The sequence below is a fragment of the Ammodytes marinus genome, assembly GCF_949987685.1.
Source record: "Ammodytes marinus genome assembly, chromosome: 9".
Classification (NCBI taxonomy): domain Eukaryota; kingdom Metazoa; phylum Chordata; class Actinopteri; order Uranoscopiformes; family Ammodytidae; genus Ammodytes; species Ammodytes marinus.
The window spans coordinates 731,572-755,912 of NC_137213.1; the positions used below are offsets into that span (position 1 = coordinate 731,572).

Genomic DNA, 24,341 nt, shown 5'->3' on the forward strand with positions numbered 1-24,341 from the left:
TGGTTATTACAGTTACTGTTGCCTTTCTATCATCTTGAACCAGTCTGCCCATCCTCCTCTGACCTTTATCAGATTGTCAGTTGTGGCCATTGGACCAACATTCCACAGGCCACAACTGACAATCTGATAAACTCTATGCGAAGAAGATGTGTTGCACTGCATGAGGCAAATGGTGGTCACACCAGATACTGACTGGTTCTGAGTCCCCAGACCCCCAATAAAGCAAAAAAATGCACATTTCAGAGTGGCCTTTTATTGTGGACAGTCTAAGGCACACCTGTGCACTAATCATGATGTCAGATCAGCATCTTGATGTGGCACACCTGTGAGGTGGGATGGATTATCTCAGCAAAGCAGAAGTGCTCACTATCACACATTTAGACAGATTTGTGAACAATGTTTGAGAGAAATGGTACAATTGTGTATCTGGAATTAATTTTAGATCTTTAAGTCCATCTCATGAAAAATGGGAGCAAAAACAAAAGTGTTGCGTTTATATTTTTGTTGAGTGTAGATTCATTACACTCAGTGAAATATGTCAGGCCTTTCTTTTGTTTTGATTTTTATGATTACGGCTTACAGCTCATAGAATAAAAACTGTTTTGTTGCTATTGGACCACCCCTGCACCAAAAAGAAGCGCTCCTTTTCTCTGCTTTTTTTCCATGATACTATTTTATTTACAGTGGGCCAAACAGGTCAACACGGGAATGCATTATTCTTCCCAGGGACAAACACAAGTTTGTGGACAATTCCAGAAGTCCTCTACTTCAAAATTACTCCAATTTGTTTTTGCTGCACCTGTTGATCTGGACACTCTCCATTGAAGCTCATTAAATATGTCAGAAAATTCTGAGCTATGTTTCAATTGGTTCTATCTGATATGGGCGGGCCAGTGCTCTGGGGCAGACGTAACTGGAAGACAACAGTGCTGTGCATGTGCCGTCAAAGCCGTGACAGTAAACAGAGATGGCTGTGGATTAGTTGTTTGAGATGGCTTTGGCCTCGACACTTAACGATTTGGAAGACGGTACTCAAATCTTTCATTAGCAAGAAATAGGAATGTTCTGTTTTGCCGACCGACCACGCCAAAAGTTTAATTTACCAGTTAACCCCTCTGTTCCCTAAACGAACAGTGCTTAATACGTCACCTTGTTCCTTGCTCTGATTGGTTGCGTGCAGTGCTGTTTGAAATGCACACTTAGGTCTATTGATCGTGGCCAGACCCTTGACGTTCTAGATATGGGTCTGGATTTCGAGGCTACAGTCATCCAGGACTGGAGAGGATATCCAAAATAGACTCCACCACCAAAAAGGCACAAACAACCATCACCAGAACAGTTTCTACCCCCAGGGTCACTCTAATTTCAACTAACCATTAACGCAAAAACATCTTCTTACTTCAATTAAAGATGACATTTTTACAGTTTAAAATGCACCATTTTTTAATCTTGTACATGCGTATACTGATCATAATCTTTCACTGGTTTATATCCATTACATATATTTTATATTATTTTTCTTTGCACTATTTGTATTGTTTTACATCTTACAGAAACACTTGATTGTGTTTATTTATGTTATAGGTCATTATCCTGAACATTGAAATGATAAAACCAACATAATGTGTTTTAGTAAGGTGCTGAGCCACCATTGACTCTCCAAGTCTCTGAATTCTACTGGAGGGCTGAACACCATTCTTCAAAAAGATGTTCCCTCATTTGATGTTTTGATGATGGTGGTGAAGAGCGCTGTTTAACACATTGCTGCAAAATCTGATGTAGGGTATGATTCACATAATTTTCATACTTTACACCACTCAATGGGCCTTTAACAACAACAGGGATCCAATAAACAAACACTGCAAGGTTAGGCAGTCTTCTTCACGTGTGGCTCAGCTGGAAGAGCTTGGTTATCATGTGCAATTTGAAGCCCAGATTATCGTCGTTATGATGTTAATTGGAAATAACATCTGGTAAATTCAATAAGTAGTTCATCTTCAGCCAGAGAAGGGAATTCACAACTGAACTCACAGCCCTCCCTGCCCTCTGAGGAACATGCCCAAGACTGCTGGCATTAACATTACCAGGATTGAGGGTTTCATTCTGGGTGGGTCTAAGCAAATTCCAAAACAATACACGCAAACTGTAAGTCAAATATTATGCTAACTTGATCTAACTCACCGACTCCTCATCTACAATTTCCGGAGCTATTTCCATGCTAGCTTTCTTGGTTTCTGCAAGGCTCTTTGGTTTTGTCGATTCTTGTCTTTTTGGCTTGGGAGGCTCTGGTGCATTAGAGGGCTCTTTTGGTGGAACTGGTGAAGTGCTAGGGACTAGCAGGGATTTTGGTGTTGGTGCCTGAATTTGTTTGACAGGTGGCGGCATGCGGGCAAGGCTTGATGGATGAAGGTCGTCATCCACACCAATTGGTTCTTCGGGTGGTGGAATCTTGACATCTGCTTTGACGTAATAGCCGTGGTACTGGGAGTGAATCTGCCCATTGCTTGCGTAATTGCTCACTGTGGTAACAGTTTGTTTGACTGACGGAGGATTCTCTTGTTGCCTCCCTTCGTGACTGAGGGAAAGTTTGGACACTGCCTTTGTTAAGCCTGCCAAGTAGAAGAAAGGAGAAGAAAAATAGTTAACCATACATACAGTATTGGTTGTAGGGGCTGTAGCTCAGGAGGTAGAGCGAGTTGTCCATTAATTACAGGGTTGGTGGCTACATCTTGGGCAAGACACTGAACCTCCAATTGCTCATGATGGTCAGGCCAGCTCGTTTCACGATAACTTGCTGCCACTTGTGTGCGTGTGTGAACGGGTGAATGAGAAGTCATTATTCCACACTTTAATACTCTGAACTGCAGCTTCTCACCATGCTGTTGTTATAATCACTGTAGTTGCTCACTATGTTGCTGCTGTTCATCATGTTGCTGATGAATTCACTGTTTATTCAGACTGACTTCCAAATCACTATTCCTGTCTGAACCTTTGAATATCAAGATGATTTAAAATGCACTTTGCCACCCATTCATATAAATCTGATTATCATAAACCACCTGTTGATAGTTTCAATTAGAAAGCTCCCATAATATGCAGTTTTCTGTACATTTTATATGGTCTTAGTAGTCCCTAATAATTATTTGTTTAGACGTTTACTATAAAACCTGCTCAGATCATTTATTGTAGCAAGCCTCTATACCCTGATTTTCCGCTCATCTCAGGATAGCCTATTTTGGTGTCTGCAGCCTGCGGTCTGGCTGGGCCCTCCCACGGTCTATGCCCTCCAACCGTCTCTGCTGCGATTACATGATACTAGAGAGAGTGCGATAAACACAGGGTTTACCCTCACGTGAATAACCGAAATTGCTAACGCAGGAGCTTAGCCATACTTTGAACATGACTGATCCTTGTCTACATGAAATACAATGTTCATACAGATGCATTGACAGCCACAAGCTAATGGAAATAACATGTTCACAATCAAAAGATGGAGGCTACTGCGAAGCTACTCGGGAGCTAAATGCTGAAAATAACACTCAGACGATTTAAAACCAGTGAAAACATTAGCTTCAAAGTTTGATTTCTACAGGAATAGCTTCCTATCCTTTGTCATGTTAAAACTGAGGCATTATTAGACTGCAATGTGAAGGCTAAGTTAGTGTAATAGGGGCAAAAATCGTGATGCTATCGCGTAGCTACTCGGGAGCTAACGGCTAAAAATAACACTCAGGCGATTTAAAACCAGTGAAAACATTAGCTTCAAAGTTTGATTTCTACAGGAATAGCTTCCCATCCTTTGTCTTGTTAAAAACGAGGCATTATTAATACAAATAGGTGATTATGAGCTAAAGCTGGATTTGATTTGATTTATTAGGATCCCCATTAGCAACACACCGGAGTGAGAGCTAGTCTTCCTGGGGTCCGAAACATACAATATAGACAACAGACAATCACTTGTTTGACATTATGTCAAACCGAAATAGACAAATAATAACAACAATATTACACAACACTATGATTTAAAAACATCATAATTACAAATATAACAAAAGATGCTTGTCCCAAAGCTAATAGCTAAACACCAGTCAGGGAAATTACCAATAAAAACATTTCCTTTAGTTTCACCGTTTTGAATTAATGCACAAGTATCTTCCTATCCGTTGTGTTATTAAAAATTAGGCATTATTAGACTGCTGTGGTTAATACAAATAGGTGATTATGAGCTAAATCTGGATGCTTGTCCCGAAGCTAATAGCTATACACCAGTCAGGGAAATTACCAATAAAAACATTTCCTTTAGTTTCACCGATGGAATTACTACGTAAGTAGCTTCCTAATCTTTATCTTGTTATAAACGCGGCAATATCAGACTGCTGTGGGTAAGATACATTAGAGGATTATGAGCAAAATGCTTTTGTGTTGGTTTATGCAACACTCTGCAGGCCTTGCCTCTACGGGCATCTTGTCGCTTAGAGGGAAAAACAATATGGCTGATGAAGGAACATTTTTCCATCTGGGGGCCGTGGACCAATAAGAAATAGGGGGGGGGGGGGTATCACAGACTATTGCATGTTGGAAGTTTCTGGTTACTAATGTGGTGGGAGGTGGCTTCCCTGTTTTTTTTTTGAGAATTATGATTGGAGTGTATTGGGGAGGTTTTACGAAAGGATTTTTTTTGTTTGTTGATACTTGGAAGTCTCTAGGCACACCGTGGACCTATATCTATGTTAAAAATCATTGAAAAAGTGCATTTTGCATAATATGGGACCTTTAAAACTATCAACTGACTGTTTATTGCTGATGTTTCTTACCTGCTGTCAAAGACTCAGCTGTTAGGGTTTTGTTCTCTTTCACAGTAGTGTCCGTGGCAGGACTTTTACTCCAGAAAAAGGTCTTTCTAACAGCGGTGGGTGAAGGAGTGGGACTGGGAGCTGGGCTCTGAGATGGAGACTGGTTGGGTGTTGTGCCTTTCCTGTAGAAATGAGGGCTCCCTGAAGGAGATTTTTTTTTCTCCTCCACAACCTCCTTTACCTCTATTGGCTCATTATTCTTCTGCCGTATGTAGTCAGGACCTGAAATCACACAGAAGTTAAAAAAGTTATTTTCGTAGTAGTGACCATCAGTGACTATAAGTTATACACTGAACAAAATTATAAACACAACACTTTTGTTTTTGCTACCATTTTTCATGAGCTTAACTCAAACATCTAAACTTCTTCTATATACACAAAATAACCATCTCTCTCAAATATTGTTCACAGACCTGTCGAAATCTGTTAGTGAGCATTTCTCCTTTGCCGAGATAATCCACCCCACCTCACAGGTGTCGTATATCAATATGCTGATTAGACAACATGAATTCAAATTCAATTAAAAAAACTTTATTTGTCCCCGAGGGGGCAATTGAAGGCACACAGAGCAGCAGCATCACAAAGGACAAAAGTAAGTTCCAAACATAAAAACAAAACAAAAACACAGCATTGCCACCTGACAGACAATACACACAAGATACAGGTTTGTACAAATACACAAATATATACAGTATATAACATGTGTATAAAATATGTACAGTGTATGTTTCTAAATGGAGAACTGACCCTTAAAAAGTGTAAAATATGACAGAAATATAGAGTGCAATCAATTAATAAATACCATACTGGTGAGAATACAATTATAAGATGGTAGCGAGGTAGTTATGCTGTTAACAGTTCATGGGAGGGAGAGTGCAAAACAGACTTTGCGGCTTTGCCAGTCCGTGTGGGGCATGCACAAGCCCAGTTGGGGGGTTTAGGAGGAGTTGAGGAGGTGAACAGCCTTGGGAACAAAGGTTGCTTTTCTCCTCTGTGTCCTGCAGCCGGGGCAGCAAAGTCGGCGCCCTGAAGGGAGCCACTCTGCAGCGGGGTCTAGAGAATGTGAGAGGTTCTGCATGATCCCGTTGGCTAACCTGAGTGTTTGCTGGTGATAGATGGAAGAGAGAGTTATTGTTGAAAGTCCAATGATCTTTGAGCAGGCTCTGGCCGTACTCTCCAGGCGGTTTCTGTTCTGTAGGCTGATGGAGTGGAACAAGCAAGTTATGGAGAATGTAGAGATGCTCTCGAAGAAGGGTTAATAGAAAGTTAGCAAGATGTTTTTGCTGACTCCAAAGGAATTGCGTTTCCTGAGGAGATACTGCTGCTGGTCACATTTTATATTATAAAATATTGAATTGAATATTGCACAGGTGGGCCTTAAAGTGGCCACATTAAAAGGCCACTGCAATGTGCAGTTTTGCTTTATTGCAATTTTTTTAATTTAATTTTTTTTAAACCTTTATTTATACAGGTAAATCCCATTGAGACTGGAGACTTTTCTTCAAGGGAGAACTGTTCCCATTATCACGTTCTGGTGTTCTGGTGGCCACAATAAAAGGCCACTCTAACCCCTGGAACACACATCCTACCTCAACTGCGCGCTACTGCTACTGCTACTACTACTGCAAGTGAGGTCGTCGCTGATGTGGACGCCGAGGTACTTGAAGCTGCTCACCCTCTCTACTTCAAGCTCCCCGATGAACAGTGGCCGATGAGGACTCCTCTTCTTCCACTATCATCTCCTTGGTCTTGTCCGTGTTGAGGGTGAGGTTATTGTCCTCACACCATGACACCAGACTGGCCACCTCCCTCCTGTAGGCCGCTTAGTCCCCACCCGTGATGCGTCCTATCACTGCAGTGTCGTCTGCAAACTTCAGGATGGTGTTGTCTATGTGGGAGGAGACATGAGTGAACAGGGAGGAGACATGAGTGAACAGGGTGTAGAGGATGGGGGGATGACTGTATTGAAGGTGGAGCTGTAATCCACAAAGAGCGTCCTGATGTAGGAATCATTATTTTCCAGGTTGGAGAGCGAGAGGGGGAGGGTGCTCCTGGTGTGGCTGGAGGTCTCGAAGCAGGTGTAAAAGGTTTTGAGCTCATCTGGCAAGTTGTCTGTGGAGCTGATGGTGCTGGTGGTGGTCCTGTAGTCAGTGATGTGCAGCAGGCCTTGCCACATTTGCTCCTACCACAGTGCTTATGTTAGTAAATCAGAACTATTCTAAACTGCATGCCCGTTGCTGCAATCAGCCTACAGAAACGCCCTAAAAAAATCCACTAGCCGCTTAAAACTCAAGGTAGACCATCTTGGGACATACCTGAGTCTGTATAAAAAATATGGCCTACAAATATGAAACGAAGACTTATTAAAAAAATGTGTTCAAAAACTGAAAAAATTACTTTTCATTTCAGCTCCCACAATTTTTGCACAATTGACACCAACTTTGCACAGAACATCTACAGACACGTACGAAAAAAAGTTATTAAAAATAATTTTGATATGACCATCGATGGCGAGACGGTAGCACTTTGAATATTTGTGCATTAGCTACGTTTAATGTAAATCAGGGGTTCTCAACCTGTGGGTCGCGACCCCATGTGGGATGTATAATGTTTGTGTAAAGTTGTAGGATAGGGGCATTTCATGTGAAGTCACCCTGGGGCACCCTAAGGCAGGGGTTCTCAACCTGTGGGTCGCGACCCCATGTGGGGTCACCTGGAATTTAAGTGGGATCGCCTGAAATTTCTAGTAAAAATTTGTGAAAAAAAAAGTACTGGCTCAATATATGTCCCTCATCTTTGAAGAGCCCGAAAAATATGATTTAAAAATAAATTATTGACTGGCTCATGATAGGCCCCTGATCTTCGTAGGAGGGGACGTACGGAGATCAGGGGCCGATCATTTGGCAGTACATTTTTGTTATTTTTTAAATAACATTGTTCCGGGCCACAAAGATCAGGGGCCTATATTGATTAATTTAAAAAAATAAACGAAGACTTCAAAGAGAGAAGGAGCTTCGGGATAAGGGATTATTTATAAAATTCCCAAAACTGACTGGATTTTTTATACCTGTACTTTCTGCTTTTTGGTAATTCTGTGCCTCCAAAAATTATTCAAGAAAAAAGTACTAAATAGCTTTATATATATATATATATACTTTCAGACAAAACACAAAGGGCATGTCGGCAAACCAAGATCTTATTACAAAAAGAAATTTGCCGAGCTGAATAAGCAGCGAGTGTACTTCAAAAAGGCTGTGACTATAAGTGAATGGGCCCTGAAAGTGTCTTTTAGTGGAGCGGCTAAGTGATATAATCGTTCAGTTTATGACACAAGCGTGAAAATTGGCATGAGCAGTCTCCATGGGTCACTTGACAAGAAAATTGTCCGAGCCATTTGAAATTTCAAGATGGCGGCCATTTTTCAAGATGGCTGACACCTTAGTTGAGCAGTTAAGTGATACAGTGGTTTATTTGGTGATACAAGCATGAAAATTGGCATGAGCAGTCTCTGTGGGTCACTTGACAATAAGCCACCCACAGCTACTTGAAATTTCAAGATGGCGGCCATTTTCCAAGATGGCCACCACCTTAGTGGAGCAGTTAGGCTTAAGAATCTTTAGCTCCTGACACAGCTTCATAGTTCGCAACTAGACGGCTCACCTCTGGACCTGCTAACATCGATCTTCGAAGTGCTGATGGGTTCTCTGTCAGCCCGACTGCTCCCCCATCACCTTTGATCACAGCATTGAGCCATCCATGAGCCTGATCAATAGCCACTGCAGAGAAAGCTCTATCTGACTTATGTACTACAAAGTTCCCCTTGTGGAACTCTGCAGCCACTTCTGGATGTTGCTCCTCAATGCACATCATGTCTCAAAGGTGTATTGGAAGCCATCGAGCATAATTCACATTGTTGTTGGCAAAAAAGTATGGGATAAGTTCAAACAGTGACTCACGATACAGTCTGAAGTTACCTTCTCGAAATGATCGGATCAAAATGAGAATGGTCAGCTCCATCCTATAAATGAGAAACCAGAACATGAACTGTGGACTCTTCTGCTCCGTGCACCACACCTCAAAAGTGGTGTTAGTGTTGTCAGGTGTCTCTTCCTTGTATGCATTGTATGCATCTTTCATGAGCTCATACAGACTGCATACTGTTATCTGATGTGCGTACCGTGTTCTAGTTACACTTGATGCGGAAATAAATGAATCTGCTGTACCAGGTGAGGCTACCCCAGCCTCAACGAGGGCACTAGTCCATCCACTGTCTTTGAGTAGCGTTCCGATAGATTTAAACGCTGTCAATTCAATATGTAGACCTCCAAACATGATCACATATTTGTCTTCTCCATATTGCTCTGGCCAGTGCCATTGGATCTGCTTTGCAAGAGCATATAGTGGCCGGTCAGCAGCTATGACTGGTATTTGTCCTGGATTCAGGAATGCTACTGTATCCCTAACTTTGTCCATAACATGCTTTATTGTTGCGACAGAGTGGGCTTGGTCTCGGAAGAGGGGAAGCAGTGATGTAATGCTGACATTAAAACCCTGGCTCCTCCTTTGGGATGCATGGTAGGCTGACCATGTTATAGTGGAAGAAGCATCGACTTCTTGGGTTAGGCTAACCTTCTCCAGCCATTCATACTCGGGTGCAAAGTTTCTGCTGAATACAATGATGTCTGGCAATGGTAGGTTGGCTACAGGACGGGGCTTTGGGTTTTTCTTATTGAAAAAAGTTGGTTGGATGTTAGAGAAGGATTCAGGAATCTCAGGAACCTTCTTTGGTCTGTTATTTGAAAGGTGGAGTGGTGGCCTTATCTGGCCGCCATTGTTAAGGGTTGGATGTTGAAACATGGAAATACTTGTACCATGAAAGGAGATATTTGCTGTTGTTGCTGTGGGATTATGGTCAATGTTGTCCATAGCAGATGTGGTGAAGAGTCCCTTTCGCAGAATCGGTGGGCATACAACCCCATCTACCACATACTGGTTCACTACAGATTCTCCTAGCAGTGCGGAAACTTCCAACACCCTGTCATAGGAGATGTTAATTCCATTCTCATGAAGCATATCAATAAGTTGTCGTTTTCGTGTCTTCGCGTACACCGTCATCCCGATGTATACAGCAAATGGAGTTTCGCGGCCTAATGTGTGTCTGTGGTTTGCTGCATCATCTTTGCACTTAGAGTAGCAATTGTATTGCAATAACTGTGCAATTGCAATGTCTGATTTGAATACCCCATGATTCAAATGTGACTTGATATCTACACTATGTTCAATATTGCAGATGAACTGAAGAAGGGTTGGTGGAACAGATTCTTCAACAAATCCCTCATTTGTTGTCAAACTTTGTCTTGTGATTAAGCATCTCTCTACGTATGATGCTGGCAGCCTTGGCTAAGTGAATGGCTTCAGCTGTACTGTATTTGCTTACATCAGAAAGAACAGAGCTGATGTCCTTCTTGAATGCAAGCAGTACATCACGTCCTGCCTTGTGTTCTTCTAGCTCAGGTATGCTAGAAAGCAGCTGCTCCTTCAATCAGGTTGAATTCACATATGGTGATTCGACACCAAGTTGCTGCAGTCGTTGCTTGTAGAGAGAGGCTAGATCTGCAAGCTTAAATATAACTGGATCCGTGGCATCACTTGTGGTCTTCATGTCCGTGATGTAGATGACAAGTTCTGAAAAAATAGAGGGATACCAGTTATGGCTACCTTTGAGGCTCTGCTCATGCTTGATGGCATTGAGATGGTCTCGCACTCTGTTGTACAGTCCAACAAGACAGGCAGGGTGGTATTTAAATTCCTGTGCAACAACATCACCAACAATAAGCTTTGCAAGGAGCTTCATGTCACTTAGATTCCTGGCACATTCATTAACTCTTTCATTAAGTTTAATTGTCATTGTCGTTGCACTCTCATCTTCACAGATAAAGCACAAAGCTTTCGAGGGCTGGGATCCTCTTGGCCTCTTGACATGGATATCTTTGGTATCTTCAGTGTCTTCAGCAGCAGTAGATGCTCTCTTTTGGGCCCTTTCCAGCTTTGTGTTGTTGAACATAAGTTTACAGCTTGAATGATATTTTGCTCTGTTTCTTGTCAATGTGCTTTCTATGCCATCACCTTCATCTAGTCGGGTTGGACTAAGTAAGATAGGGAGAGCATTGATCTTATGAAATAATGGAACATTTCTTGCAATGGTATCATAACCAGTATGATCGTGCTCTCTGTTGAATAAACTCGGCTGAATGAGTTTTTCCTTGGTGTCCTGCTGACAAATGTAACATCTGTTCCATTTAGTTTTCTCAACTGTTATGATGGCTTCTGCCATGTCTGCAGCAAATGTATAGGCATAGGCCGAGGGTTTATCCTTTTACCATCTTTGACCAAGCACTTCGATGTATTGGATACAACTAAGTTCATGCCTATCCCTACACTTAGTCCGATCGTTCATCCAATGCCATTTATATCACGTGCGATCTATAAACCATACGGTTAACTAAAACCCCATTAACCTTGGCTCGGCTCTCCCGAGCTGGCACAACCTGTCAATTCAGGTGCGGCTATCTAACTGTTTTGGGGTAGATTAGACAGCATTTGGGATACTAACTTTAAAATTAGCTGACATTGAACCCCACTCTGAGTTTAACAGCAGTGATATATCACAAGTGTGCCCTGGTAGTGCAGATATTCACTCTTGTCTAATCTATCAATGATAAAACAAATCAACACAACTGTATTTTGATGCGTTAAAAGTTGCCTTTAGCATAATCTAAAACATATAAAATAAAATGACACCAAATCGTCCTTAATGAAAAATCCCAATACATTCATATCGGAAAATTGATCTTTTGAGGATCCAGGGGGAGGCCATCTTGAAAATAGAAATTTCAAGTGGCTGGGAGTGTTTTCTTGTCAAGTAACCCTTAGAGACTGCTCATACCAATTTGCATGCTTGTGTCACTAACTAAACAATTATATCGCTTAACTGCTCCATTTAGGTGGTGGCAATCTTGAAAAAATGGCCGCCATCTAGAAATTTCAAGTGTCTGTGGGCGGTTTCTTGTCAAATTAACATTTGAGACGGCTCATGGCAATTGTCATGTTTGTATCACCAACTAAATTATTTCTTAAGCCTAACTGCTCCACTAAGGTGGTGGCCATCTTGAAAAATGGCCACCATCTTGAAATTTCAAGTAGCCTGTGGGTGACTTATTGTCAAGTGACCCACAGAGACGGTTCATGTCATTTTTTATGCTTGTATCACCAAATAAACCATTATATCACTGAACTGCTCCACTAAGGTGACGGCCATCTTGAAAAATGGCCGCCATCTTGAAATTTCAAATGGCTCGGACAATTTTCTTGTCAAGTGACCCATGGAGATTGCTCATGCCAATTTTCACGCTTGTATCATAAACTGAACGATTCTGCCAAAAATAAGCACTTAGCCGCTCCACTATTTGGAGGTTAGCTATCTCATTGCTAGGGTTATGAAGCCGCATATCATTGCCAAGACATTAATATTGCCAGCTGCTATCGAAATGGTAAAAACTATGTGCGGGGATGTCAATTTGTGCACTAATCCTGGCTACTCAGTATAACTCTTTAAACTCAAGGGACAGCAGCATGGGGCATACCTGAGACTATATACAGTGCTCAGCATAAATGAGTACACCCCCTTTGAAAAGTAAAATTTTAAACAATATCTCAATGAACACAAAAACTATTTCCAAAATGTTGACAAGACCCAGTTTTATATAACATAACATCTGTTTAACTTATAACCTGAAAGTAAGGTTAATAATATAAATTAGATTACACATTTTTCAGTTTTAATCAAATAAGGGCGTTGCAAAAATGAGTACACCCCGCAACAAAAACTACTACATCTAGTATTTTGTATCGCCTCCATGATTTTTAATGACAGCACCAAGTCTTCTAGGCATGGAATGGACAAGTTGACAACATTTTGCTCCATCGAACTTTTTCCATTCTTCAAGAATGGCCTCTTTTAGAGACTGGATGCTGGATGGAGAGTGATGCTCAACTTGTTTCTTCAGAATTCCCCATAGGTGTTCATTTGGGTTCATATCAGGAGACACTACTACTTGGCCACTGAATCACTTTCACCCTGTTCTTCCTCAGATATCCAACAGTGGCCTTAGATGTGTGTTTAAGATCATGGTCATGTTGGAAAAGTGCTCGAAGACCAAGGGCACGGAGTGATGGTAGCATCTTCTCTTTCAATATAGAGCAATACATCTGTGAATTCATGATGCCATCAATGAAATTCAGCTTCCCGACACCAACAGCACTCATGCAAAGGACACTGCCACCACCATGTTTCACTGTAGGCACCATGCATTTTTCTTTGTGATCCTTACCTTTGGACGCCATACAGTTTTGAAGCCATCAGTTCCAAAAACATTTATCTTGGTCTCGTCACTCCAGAGTAGAGAGTCCCAGTAGCCTTCATCTTTGTCAGCATGGGCCCTGGCAAACTCTAGGCGGGCTTTTTAATGCCTGGGTTTTAGGAGAGGCTTCTTTCGTGAACGGCACCCATGCATGCCATTCCTCTGCAGTATACGGCGTATTGTGTCACGAGAAATAGTCACCCCAGTTTGGCTTTCTATTTCCTTAGATAAATACAGTGAACTTGCGTGACGATTTTCTTCGACCTTTCTCATCAGAAGACGCTGCTGTCAAGGTGTTAACTTCCGTAGACGGCCTGGACGTCTCTGTGAGATTGTTGCAGTTCCATCTTTTTTTTATTTGTGTACCACATTTGCCATATTATTCTGACTGATAAGTAAAGCTTTGCTGATCTTCATGTAGCCTTCACCTTTGTGGTGTAAATAAATTATTTTCCTTCTCAGGTCTTGTTACATTTCGCTTCCATGTGGTGCCATTGCTAACAACATAAAATGGGAAGGGGTTTCATAAAATTAACACCCTTTTATAGTCAATTGTCTGCTGGACACCTGTATGATGAATAATTAGACTCACTTGGGGTCGATTAGTCTAAAGTAGTCTAAAATGTAGCTTTGCGCCAGAGACTTTCAGTGGGGTGTACTCATTTTTGCATCAACCTAATTTGAGTAAAACTGAAAATTCTAAATGAAAATTTATATTATTAACCTTACTTTTATGTTATAAGTTAAACAGATATTATATAAAACTGGGTCTTGTCAACATTTTGGAAATAGTTTTTTGTTCATCGAGATATTGTTTAAAATGTTACTTTTTGAAGGGGGTGTACTCATTTATGCTGAGCACTGTATAAAGTATTGCCAATAAATATTAATGTGGCTTATTGTTAAGACAGATGTCACATTTAGATTTAGATTTGGTGGTGCTTTAGAACATATATCAGTGGTGGCATCTTTCCTGTGTATGAAACTCTTTTGATTTGCGATCACACCGGGCGGCACTTGCTTGATTGCGGCACGTGGGGTGAGGGCGCACAATTGAGGTGATAAAGGTCCGCAGTTTCCGGTCGGGCCATGAAGGGTTTGCGCACGGGAGAACGCGAGAGCACGCATTGGTATGTATTTTCTCTTTTTGCACCGAGGTATAGTTTGCACAGTGCACAGGGGTCTGGCACTTTTTCACTTTTGTCATGTCTTCTATGTGACAGCGCATCGGACAGCGCAGACGTCCTTAGTGACGTCTTGGGCACATTTGGTGAAGGCGCACATGGTGGAAATGTACGTATGGAAGGTCATTGATGCCTAAATAATGCTCTTTGTAATATATATTGACCCACTTATTAAATATATTAATTAATAAATAATGTAATGTATTGTCTTTCATGGTGTATATTTTATACTGTTATATGCAGTGTTTCCCCTACCATTATACAGGCCTGGCGGGGCCGCCAGGCCAACGGGCCCCCCCGCCAGGCCAACAGCAGCCTGACTTAAAAAAAGAAAAAATATATATATATATTTTTTTTTAATCAATTTCTCATTGATTCCGTAATAATCATTTGCGAGCGTCTGCGGGGCACTGTCGGTCTACCCCTCGTGTGCGCCTGTCTTTACAACCTCTCGTTTGATCATCCGATCATCTGATCTGTGTGTCTGCGTGTGTGTGTAGTCTGCGCACGGCGGGCGCGATGCGCGTGTGCATTCGGTGCGCCCTTGTTAAACACGGAAGCCAATGAGCAGGAGCAGGACTAGCAAGCAAACGCTGAACTAATGGCAAAAATAAAACCAGCGCCTGCTCTATGGAGATATTAAGGACTCAGTAACAGGGACGTTGAACAGGAAAAAGTGCTGAGCAAAACTTAGAAAGTTAAAATCGCTACGTCGCTTTGGCAACACAACCAATCTGTATCAACAGCAGAGACAGCGCAGAAAAAAGGGCATGCACTCGTTTCAGTAAGTTTACAGAAGTGCCACACTGCTACTGCCTTTGACATTCTCAGAAAAGCATTCATTTATTTTCAAGGGACAAATTAATTTATTGTTTTAACTGTTAAGTTATCTTGAAAACAGCAGGCTATTGTAGGCCTACAAGCTGTATTTCTTTGTATTTTCAATGCTACTTTATTTTTATGTTTTAAATTGAGGAATAGGCTAGATGAAATATAATGGTCGGAATAGGGAATTTGCCTTATGTAGCACACATGTTGATAGGCTAATCATGATGTGTAGCCTATGTTAATTCATTTATTTTCAACAAGGCTATTTCCATAAAAAAAATAAAGAAAATGTTTCAATAGGCTAGCTATTATAGAGGCAGATTATTCCAGAAATGAGAAGGCCTACTAGACAGGACCTGTCTATATTAGATCTTAGTGTTTATTGTTTTTTATTGAAATCCATGTGTTTTTCTTCAATAGTTTGCATAGCTTGTGTCTCCAAATTATTACAGAAAATTGTTATAGGCAGGACATATGACAGTTGTTTACAGAGCACATAATTAGTGCACCAGATTGATGCATTTAACTTTAAAAAGGATAAGGTTCTCTTCTGCAGGGGCATGCCCCCAGGCCCCCCACTAGAAGGTCCATTCTCACCCAGCAGGATCTAAAAATCCTGTGAGAAACACCACATGTACAGTACAAACGTACTGAATGTGAAAGCATAACCCTATGCCCTCATTTTTAACGGGCCTTCAAATGGGGTTCGTTTTGGCCAATTTCTTCTAGAAATTTGGTACGCACGCGGCACGCATACTCTTTATCAGCTCTTACCACCGGGCCTAAAAAACATTCTAGGGGAAACACTGAGGCTGTGTCTGAAATCGCGCACTCACGTAAGTGCACTTACATTGAGTGCACTTTATTATCCCTACAGTACACTTACTTATAGACGCAGTGCTCTCATTTCTACAGTGCACTGTCCAAACTGCCGTCGCGCACCTACCGGAAATGACTTTGTATTTTGAAGGTTCTTCTTCGGTGGTATTTTTTTTTAAACGGTCGGATACAGTCTAAAACAGTGTAGTTGTACGGAAAAACTAAACAAATTTGTAGAGCGCGTCCGTCTCCACAGTTGCTTCAAGCTCCTCTATTTTGATTTTAATGTTCCGTCCTCTCCGCTACGTAGGCAAGATGGCGGCCGTTGAGTGTGGAAAGTGTCCATCGCTCCACACTCAAGTTTTAGACCGTTTTGAGTGCACGACCGAGGAACTTACAGTGCACTGCATTTTGGCACACTCTCCGTTTTTGCGCAAAGTGCACTCAAAAAAGTAAGTGTAAGTACAGAAGTGCGCGATTTCAGACACAGCATGATATGTTCTGGGAGAACATATATATTGATATTGTAATTATATAATTTAGTTTGATAATATCTTACTGATTTATTTGGATTCAATTTAAATGGTTGATGATGCATTTTGATTATATCTGAAGAACTAACTTGATTTCATTTTTCACTGTTATATCAATAGGTTTTCAACCTAATCCCAATTCCTCATCGAAAATGCATGTTGCAAAATTCATGTCAAAATAAAAACAAAGGAAAACGGATTTGAGTTGTCCTGCGTCCTCTCTCTCATACCTGCCATTTCAAGTGTGCCAGGCACATATTAAACATCAAAACCCAGATAACTTGACAGTTGAAAACCAGCGGAGCAGCTTGGAAGGAGGATAAAAGGCCTTGGAAGTCCAGGAAAAGCTGTTAACGCAGGAGAAGAGAGCCGTGCTGGTCCGTGAGGTCAAGATGGCGGAAGATGTCTTGGGAAAGACAGTGAAGCAGCTCAAGAAGGAGAGAACTGCTGCGAAAAGCACCTTCACCAGACAGGCCAACATCCTCAGCAAAGGGGCAGACAGCATGGTGGAAGCAGAGCTGAGGGAGGAGTTTGCCAAGCTCTTATACTGCCAGAAAATAATTATTGAAGCGAGGGTAAGGAGGAGCTAGACATTGAGAGGACCATTAACGAGGCACAAGCAAGGTTTGTAGAGGTGAAAATAATTGTCCAAACAAACCTGTGGTCCAGATATGGCCAATATGCTCTCACAACCTCAATCACTGAAGGAGAGAAGGCCTGCAGTCTAGCTGAGAAATTGCCTGTAGAAAGTGCCCACCTGGATGGTAATGAGGTGCACCTGACTCTGCTGGAGAGGAGAATCAATGAGCCTGCCAGAGTTATGTCAGCCTGGGAGCGGTGGATCCCTATGGCTTAGAGAGTGGAGCTGGATGGCAGGATAAAGGAACTGAGAGCTTTAAACGGCAACCTTGAACTGAGGAGGGCTGAGTTTGTCACTGCACGGAGGATGTCGAAGGATGCGCTAGCCACAGGAGCCTCAGGACCTGAAGCAGTGAGAGCACATCCCTCGCAGGCAAAACCAATTGTCAGAATAAAACCAACCACACTGCCCATCTTCTCAGGCTGCAAGAGAGAATACCACAGATGGGAGAAAGACTGGGAGAGCCTTCAAAGACAGGGGGAGCAATCTGGCTTAGCCGAAGTCAAGAAAATTCAACTACTGGACAGCGTGGATGACAAGATTGGGAAGGATATCTGGCTGTCAACCTACAACACTGCAGTAGATATGTTCAGAGTCATGGACAACCGGTATGGAAATAAATCTACCATTGCCATAGAAATCCTGGAGGAGTTGGAGCAAATACCCCCTGTGAGGGAAAGCCAGCCAAGGAGAGTCATCGACCTGATCCAGGCAGTAGAAAAAGCCCTAGCAGACCTCACAGAGCTGGGAAACTCTGGGGCAATCAAGAACCCACTCGTCATTAAATCCATTGAGAGCAAGTTACCCGACTTTGTACAGAGAGACTGGCTAGCCTTTATGGTGAATCCTAGCAGTAATGTCACCACAGACAACCACTTTGACATGCTCTTGAAGTCCCTGAAGAATCAAGAAGAGATCCTAGGGAGACTTGACCAGCTAAGGTTTGAGGAGAAGATGGAGAAGCCAGAACATGAGAAGAAATATGAAAGAAAGTATGCTTCTACAAGAACCACACAGACAATAGGGCTGGAAGATGTGTGTGTTGTCTGCAGTGATGAAAGACACGGTGACAAGATTTTCTTCTGTAGAAAGTTCAAAGGGCTGAAGCTACAAGAGAAGAATGCTGCTGTAAAGGAGCTGAGAGCATGTAGAACATGTCTTGGATGTCATGGAGATGATGGATACTGCAGAGACACTTTCCTATGCAGGAACAAAGACTGTAAGAAGGGAGACTCCTCCGATCACCATTACTTTATTTGCCCCAAAGGAGAATACAAGAGTGGAAACGAGGAGAGAAGAGGAAAGAGCAGGCTGACAGCAGAACAGGAAGGATTATTGGCTGAGCTGTCCGCAGAGAAAGCAGACAGGTGCAGAATGGCATTCACAAACAAAGCTACAAAGGGTGGCATGAAGAACCACCAGTCCCAGCTATTAAAGAAAAGTGGCCTGTGCGAGCTTCCTGTCATTATGATGCTGATCATCAGGTAACTGCTAATGCTGGGCAGAAGATTGGAGCTCTTGTTGACCTTGCCTCAGACACAAACTATATCACCCATAAGGCTGCGCACAGGCTGAGGCTGCGGAGTGAAGAAATAACCCTGGTTGTGCATGGTGTAGGCGGAATGACCATCAAGGTGAAGACAGAAAGATATCTTCTCCGAGTCAGAGTGAGGACACCTAACGGGCCGGAGAAGGCTGATGAACTGATCTGTTACGGCCTAGATGAGATTGCCAAGGTGCACAAAGTTGTCGAGCCTGAAAAGTTGCAGAAGTTCTTCCCAGAAGTAAAGCTGGAGGAATTGAAGAGGCCAGAAAAAATGTATCTTCTCATCAGCCACCGCGAGGGAAGACTTGCTTGACAAAGGGTTAAAGTTGTTGGTGACCTCGTCTTGTGGGAGAGTCCATTGGGAAAGACAGTGGGCGGAGCACACCCAGACCTGTTTGAGGAGATAGAGGTGGCAGCACATGAGTCCAAAACACACTTTGCTCGCTCCATGAGAACTGCTGTGGTCAAGTATGAGGAGATAGTTGGAGGCCCAAGTACTGAAGCAGCCCATATGCAGTGAGAGGACAGGGCCAAGTTACAGCGGCTACAAACCGTGAGTTCCTGGAGTGGTGGAGATGGAACAGCCTCGGAGCAGCCTGTGAGCCAAAGTGTGTGGGACGTTGCTGTGGAAACTGCCAACCAGGAGGAAAAGAAATGACACTGGCTGAAGAAAGGGAGCTTGAAGTAATAAAAGAAGGGCTCACCTACATCCATGAAGACTCTCACACAACATCAAAGTATCCATGGACAGAAGATCCTGCCTCGCTCCCCAACAACAAAGGTGCAGTTGCGGCTACATTCTTGAGTACAGAAAGACAAATAAGGATGGAGCCAGAGTGGCAAACAGCATACACAGCCCAGGTCCACGAGATGGTTGAGAGGGCTGTCATCAGCAAGTGGACAGGACCAGTGTGGTATGTAAGCCATTTGGTGGCGCCAAACCCTCACTCAGTGACTACTCCAGTCCGGCTTGTGTGGCACAGCAGCCAGAATTGCAAGGGAGTGATGAATGATCTTCTGCTAAAGGGGCTAGATGTTCTAAACCCGATCAGAGCTCTGCTGCTGAGGTTCAGAAGAGGTGTGTATGCTGCGTTTGGAGACATCAAGAAGATGTATAATTCAGTATGGCTAGAAGAGCGAGAGATGCGTCTCCACAGATTCCTTTGGAGGGACAACCCAGACGAGGAGATGGGTCAATATGACATCACAAGAGTGAACATTGGAGACAGTCCAGCCGGTTGCATTGCACAGGTAGCAAGATTGGCCATCTTTGCTCACATGGAAGAGGAGCGCAGGGTCCTTGAAAAGGACAGTTGTGTGGATGACTTTCTAACTTTCCATAACAGCATGGAGCAACTGAAGATCACTGAAGGGGTTGAAGAGATTCTGAGAGCTGGAGGCTTGTTTCTCAAACCATGGGTCCGGTCAGGCCAAAGTGGGAGGCCAGAGACTGCAGCAAAGGTCCTGATATCAAGTGTGGGTGAAAGCCAGAAGGCTGGCCCAGTTGAAGACTGGTGGTGGATCCCTGGAGAGCTTAACATTGCTGACATAGTTAAAAGAGGAGGCACTCCTGAAGATCTAAAGCAGGATTCCACATGGCAGGATGGACTAGAGTTCCCAAAGTCGCCAGTGGAGGAGTGGCCTAAAAAGTCAGCAGGAGAGGTTGCAGAGCAAGATAGGGAGAGTGTCAACAGACTCAAGAGAAAGGCATTCTCAGCCGTAAAGACGAGGGCTCAAGCTAAAATAAGCCAAGCAAATGCCCCACAAACAGATCTGAAGGATGAAAATGAAGAGAAAAGTATGGCAGCTGATCCAGCTCTTCTGACAGTAAGGCCACCCAGGAGCTGGAAAATAATTTCTGTAGGACTACAGCATAACTGATGGCAACTCCACTCCAAAAACTTTATCTTAATAGAATAAAGTACCAGTAGCATATGTCCCGTGCATGGACCTGTCCAGCATCAGAATGTAACCATTTATCCACATTGCACAGCTTAGGTTTGTCCGTCAGTAATGAAAACACAACTGCTCAATTGAATATAAAATGCAGAATGGATTGCACTCGGTATCAATTCATCCAACCTTATTATTAAATAAACCCCCAAAAAGTTTCTGACTCACCAATCTGACTCCCTGGCTGTAGAAAGAAGCAAGACGATAGTAATCCGGTCTGATTGACAGCACAGCTAGCTAGCATCCTTCCGTTCATGTAGGCTACCTGTCCATTTGAAATGCTCAAACATTGTTTGTCCCTGTTGCTGCTGTAGCGGCGCAGGCCTTTCTCTTGCTATTCATTCTGTTCCTTTTTAAATTATAATCCAACTTGTTAAAATTCCTCCAGTCTGAAATATCTGCGGGCACGGACGGCAGCTGCAATGTTGACTTTAAAATCTGCGGGGGTAACATGAATGAGCGTAGCCGGCGTAATGACGTTGGCCTAAACTGCGTAAATGCCCAGTCATATCTCGATTTTAATTGGTCCATGAATGATATGTAACGTAAAGGCTTCTAGCATACCACATTTACGTCAAAATAAGTAGAAATAATCCTGTTTATTTGCATACATGTTAAAGAATACAGATCGAAGTGCACATGCTCGAAAAGCTTTTTTTTGATTTAAAAAAAATAAATCCTATTTATATTAAACATAAAACACTGTGATGTCGCTGTGTTCAGAGCGCTCTCCTGCATAGATGTCACCCACGCACACCCAGCAGCAACTCTATGCTGCTTTCTAAAAGGGATTTGTTTGAATAGAGCAGCGCTTACCCTATATTCGTTAGGGCAATTGATGATTGATTTATTGATTGATTTTTGCGAGAGAATAGCTCTTCTCAGAGCCATTCAACCTCTACTCTACTGTTTCCGGGTTCTCCATAATGGGAGCGGGCCTATGTTGCCACAGCCCTATGTTCCCACATCCCTATATTCCCACAGCCCTATGTTCCCACATTTCAACGTTTTTTTCTCTCAAAATTAGGACATATGTTCCCACATGAGCGTGTCTATCTTCACAAAGCCTGATGGTCCCACATTTCAAGTAATCTAACTATATGTATAATGAAGAAAAGTATGTCTGTGTATGTTGGTATCACTCCTATTCTCACCTCTCCCTATTCCCTCACCCTTACCACCCAGCTGTGATGCCTGAACATAATCGCCATTTTCAGGACCATAGGGCTGTGGGACTATCGAGCTGTGGGAAGATAGGGCCTAATTTTGAGGGAAGGAAAATCGGTTACACTTTATTTGAAGGGGAATGCATAAGAATGACATAACACTGTCATTACACTGCCATAACTATGACTGTCATGAACATTATGAATAGTTATCACTGTCATAAAGTGTTACTCGGTCAATAAGGTCACGTTTAATGCAACACTGACATTGTATGAGATGTTTTTGTTATGACAACCTGACATAAACTGAGACAAAATAACTCGATGTCTTGGTTATGTTGACTTGACAATAACCAATAACATGACCTGTCACAAACATGTCATAGTAGGCTTAATAATCAAATTTAAAGAAACTATTTAGATTGGGAACATAGGGCTGTGGGAACATAGGGCTGACCCCCAAGGGGCTGCGCTTAATCCTGTTTGTGATATTCATGGACAGGATATAGAGTAGTCGTCTTCGGGGTAGGGATGTACGGTATAAACGTGTACGGTATAAAGGAAGTACACCAGTAAGACTTTGCGTATGGATTTTTTACTCTACCATGTAACCGCTAGAGAAGTTCTAGTATCAATGACTTTACCACACAATGCGTGTAGGCGGCCGCCGCGTCTTCGTCAGCTTGTGCCAAATCCATGATAATGCTGGTATCACGTGTCATTCACAAAATGAAATGCATTGCATTGCATCGCATAGCATTTTATTTTTATTTATTTTTTGTGCTAGGTACTACATAATAGTAGTAGTATGTAGCACAAAAAAGATGTAGTACGTAGCACAAAACAAAATAACTTATGTGGTAGGTAACATAAAAAACCCTACGTAGTAGGTAACATATCTATGTAGTAGGTACTTCAATTTTATGTACCTTATTGTAACTTGTATTGTATTGTAAATTGCCATGGTGTAACCGTTCAGTAATTTTTGTAAACGTTCACACTCCTAATAGGGACAGACTATGTCTCTCCAAAATTATTCATAGTATGGCTTACTATGAAACAGTAATGTCTTGGATATCTACATCAAGTCAGGTGACTCCCTGTGATGCTAAAGGATCCTTTACACTGATTTAGTTAACAATATTCTACTCTACTGTGTGTTGTCACACTTTTGCTGCTGTTATAGTACCTGGTTGATGGAAGGAAGGGGAGAGCTCTCTGGCAACGGTTCTGGCAATATCTGAATCCTGACTTGCTGATTGTGCAACCTGGTCTGCAGCCTCTGCTTTTGCCCGGGCATGGGATGTCCTGCAAAAATCCACAAATGCATAAACTTAGTGAGTTTAGCACCCAGTAAATAATAAACAAATATAAGCGCCTTTCACACATGAAGTCCATAAATATCCAGAGAATCTGACTCTGATAGAGTGCTGATCTACCTTTCCACACATTCAGCTTACATCAGGAGATTTTCCCTGTTGGACATGTTCACATATATGTTGGAAAGTCTTGGTGAGAGGGGATGCCTGGGTAGGAGGCAGAAGATGACACAAAAGTTGTGCTGCTATGTTTACACTACATTAAAGAAAGCAGGTGAGGCAACAGAGATCTCCGTAACGATCACTGTTTTTCTGTGACTCCTCCTTCAGCCTTAGGACATCTATATTTTTCAGGTCAAGCGCCTGTCGCGTGATATCTACATCATTGATATTCCTATACCCCGCTCCAGACATTGCCAATACATATATTCTCACGGCTCCGTTTTTTCAAAGCAGGCACTGTCACTATACGATGTGAAGCGCCTGCATGATGCGAGTAGTGCATGCGCAGAACGGCGACTGTCTTAACTAGAATAGTAGAATAGAATATGAACAACTGGTGTAGCCGTAGCGGGGCTATCAAAGATGGTGGCCGTTCTCACATCTCATTGTAGCTATGTCCCATTACAGAGACCAAGCACTTGGTAGGAAGCAGTCTCGCGGTCTATGAAGGCTATAGCCTATGAAGGCCGATTTTAAGGCCGATTCCAAGGCCAACGAGCCTTGTTAAATGAGACGGTCTACGCAGGTCTCCGTTCACAAGCATTTCCGGTTTACGTAACAAGCCGTTACCTTGCGTGACGACTCGCCGCTCCTGTGCTGCCTAGCAACCCTGATTGCTGCCAACGGAGACAGCCCTGTCAATGGAGGAAAAAAGAAAAAGAAGTTGCCTACCAGACGAAAAGAAAAAAAAGTACAAGAAAAAAAGAAAGGAAGATAAAAGTTAAGAAGATGGAGCAACACGTTGCTGTTTTGTTATTTTTTATTTTATTTTATGCCATCTCTGAAAAAAACGCAATGAATCTTGGGATATGTTGGGCCACGAAGGATACATCTGATGCAGCCTTCAAAACCGTGAAA

General features: G+C 42.5%; 1 protein-coding gene across 1 annotated transcript in view; it reads right to left on the reverse strand.

The window, feature by feature from the left end:
• jph1b (junctophilin 1b) overlaps nt 1–24,341 on the reverse strand; it is a gene marked incomplete at its 5' end in the record, with an annotated part of 114,826 nt that overhangs the window by 16,806 nt on the left and 73,679 nt on the right. Inside the window, 3 exons of the mRNA XM_080034436.1 lie at nt 2,182–2,609; nt 4,815–5,075; nt 23,132–23,250. Coding sequence (XP_079890562.1) covers nt 2,182–2,609; nt 4,815–5,075; nt 23,132–23,250 — 808 coding nt within the window. The remainder of the gene's footprint in view (nt 1–2,181; nt 2,610–4,814; nt 5,076–23,131; nt 23,251–24,341) is intronic.